Source organism: Rhinopithecus bieti, unplaced genomic scaffold (assembly GCF_001698545.2).
Source record: "Rhinopithecus bieti isolate Rb0 unplaced genomic scaffold, ASM169854v2 scaffold_23862, whole genome shotgun sequence".
NCBI classification, from domain to species: domain Eukaryota; kingdom Metazoa; phylum Chordata; class Mammalia; order Primates; family Cercopithecidae; genus Rhinopithecus; species Rhinopithecus bieti.
Window position 1 is genome coordinate 203,378 of NW_016811338.1, and position 2,526 is coordinate 205,903.

The window sequence follows — 2,526 nt, forward strand, 5'->3', positions numbered from 1 at the left end:
GGACACAGGGAAGGGAACATCACACACCAGGGCCTGTCGAGGGGTGAGGGGCTAGGAGAGGGATAGCATTAGGAGAAATAGCTAATGTAGACGACGGGTTGATGGGTGCAGCAAATCACCATGGCACGTGTATACCTATGTAACAAACTTGCACATTCTGCACATGTATCCCAGAATTTAAAGTATAATAAAAAAAGAAAAAAGTTATTATTATGGTTACTCAACAGCTTCTGTTTTTTTCTGACTCTCTCCACAGATTAATAATCCTTGAATATTTTAATGGGAACAGATAACCAGACTTGGGCGAGTGAATTTATTCTCCTCACCCTGTCCAGTGACTGGGATGCTCACGTCTCCCTCTTTGTCCTATTCTTGGTCATGTACATGGTGACCATGCTGGGGAACTGTCTCATTGTCCTTCTGATCAGACTGGACAGCCGACTTCACACTCCCATGTATTTCTTTCTCACCAGCCTCTCCCTTGTCGATGTCTCCTATGCCATAAGCATAGTCCCTCAGCTGCTGGCACATTTTCTTGCAGAACATAAAGCCATCCCTTTGCAGAGCTGTGCAGCCCAGTTATTTTTCTCCCTGGCCTTGGGTGGGATTGAGTTTGTTCTCCTGGCAGTGATGGCCTATGACCGCTATGTGGCTGTGTGTGACCCCCTGCGATACTCGGCCATCATGCATGGAGCGCTGTGTGCTAGGTTGGCCATCACATCCTGGGTCAGTGGATCCATTAACTCTCTCATGCATACCACCATCACCTTTCAGCTGCCCATGTGCACAAACAAGTTTATTGATCACATATTCTGTGAAATTCTAGCTGTGATCAGGCTGGCTTGTGTGGACACCTCCTCCAACGAGGTCACAATCATGGTATCTAGCATTGTTCTTCTGATGACACCCTTGTGTCTGGTTCTTTTGTCCTACATCCGGATCATCTCCACCATCTTAAAGATCCAGTCCAGAGAAGGAAGGAGGAAAGCCTTCCACATGTGTGCCTCTCATCTCACGGTGGTTGTCCTGTGCTATGGCCTGGCCATTTTCACTTACATCCAGCCCCACTCCAGTCTCTCTGTCCTTCAGGAGAAGTTGTTCTCTCTCTTTTATGCCATTTTGACACCAGTGCTGAACCCTATGATTTACAGTCTAAGAAATAAAGAGGTGAAAGGCGCCTGGAAGAAACTATTATGGAAATTCTCTGGGTTAACATTAAAGCTGGCAACTTGACTCGTCAAGATGACTTAGAGAAAACAGCTTTGCCTCAGTGTTCTCCACCCAACTTAGATCTGACAGGCATAAACTACGTTGCCCTGGCAACTAGGAAGGAGATGACGTAGCATGTACTGTGGATGTTATGTAGGAGGCTGAACTGTTGAGTTGGGGAGTGAGATGTGCGGTATTTTTATGTCATAGCAGCATGATAAGTGGAGTATGGCACTGCCCCCTCAGACCTGCCACACTTATTTAGTCTCCATTTCTTTGTCTTGGTAGTAATTGGAAGAAACTGTACTATATTATTGTACTGTTGGGTTTGTTACATTGTTTGTAATCATGGACCTATTCCTAGATCTTACACTGAATAACTGGTTATTTTTCCATATTTCAGAAAGGTTATATTTTGGTCAAATGCATTTTCACAATTGAAAGTTTGTTCACAATAATACGTGATGTAAGTAGCCACATGCATTATATTTGTGATTCGTGGAGAAACATCAATTAAAGATCTTGTTTCACTCTGATCACAATATAACCAAAGGTTGTTTGTACACAATGACAGTATTGGCTAAGGAAAAGCTGAGCCTCAGTAGCTGCTAAATAGTGAATGCACACTTTTGCAAGAAAATTATTGCATATGCATGGGATCTCATTTAAAATCCTAAAGCAGTCTAATCTCTGAAAATTCAAGGAACTCTTTATCTGAAATTTTGGAAAGAAAATAAATAAATAAACAATGAGATAGATGTATAAAATACCAAAGATGTAGTTAATTTCAGAAAAACAGGTTCCTTGGACAAGCCAATGAATAACAATATGGTTTTAATATGAAGTTTTGAAAATCAGGATCAGTCAGTCTGCTGTGTAGAAATCACCCTTATGTCCATTTTAAGAGCCTTCTTCTACCCCACCTCACACACATGCAATAAGACTCTATTCAACCTTTGTAAATCCAGTGATCTGGGATTTCTGAGAGTGTAACTCACCTTTGGTGAAAAACCTAAATATGGTTAAAAAAAAATTGGAAAGAAATACTTAGAGGACAGGGAAGAAAAGAAAGAGAAAAATATATAATGATAATGAGTCTTCTTACTTGCTTAAAGAGTCTCAAAAGGGGGACCCTCCTTGCCTTTGTGTCTTCGTTAGTTCATTTGATTTGCAGTTTTTCCATTTATGAACATATTATCACATAGTCTCAGAGTCAAAAGAAAGTTGAAGGCTCATACGTTCCAAAATCCATTTGACATGTCAATTTTAGCATAAGATTGACCTATTTCTAAATTTTGTGAGATAGGCAGACATCCT

General features: G+C 41.0%; 1 protein-coding gene across 1 annotated transcript; it reads left to right on the forward strand.

Moving 5' to 3' along the window:
* The first annotated feature begins 241 nt into the window (after positions 1–241).
* On the forward strand, positions 242–1,318 carry LOC108543314 (olfactory receptor 2F1). The gene has a single exon (XM_017893738.1). The coding sequence runs from the start codon at positions 280–282 to the stop codon at positions 1,231–1,233; it is 954 nt and encodes a 317-aa protein (XP_017749227.1). The 5' UTR covers positions 242–279; the 3' UTR covers positions 1,234–1,318.
* Positions 1,319–2,526: the final 1,208 nt, after the last annotated feature.

What these genes read in the sequence shown, in the direction of transcription:
- LOC108543314 (XM_017893738.1), top strand. Translation starts at nt 280, where the DNA reads ATGGGAACAGATAACCAGACTTGGGCGAGTGAATTTATTCTCCTCACC.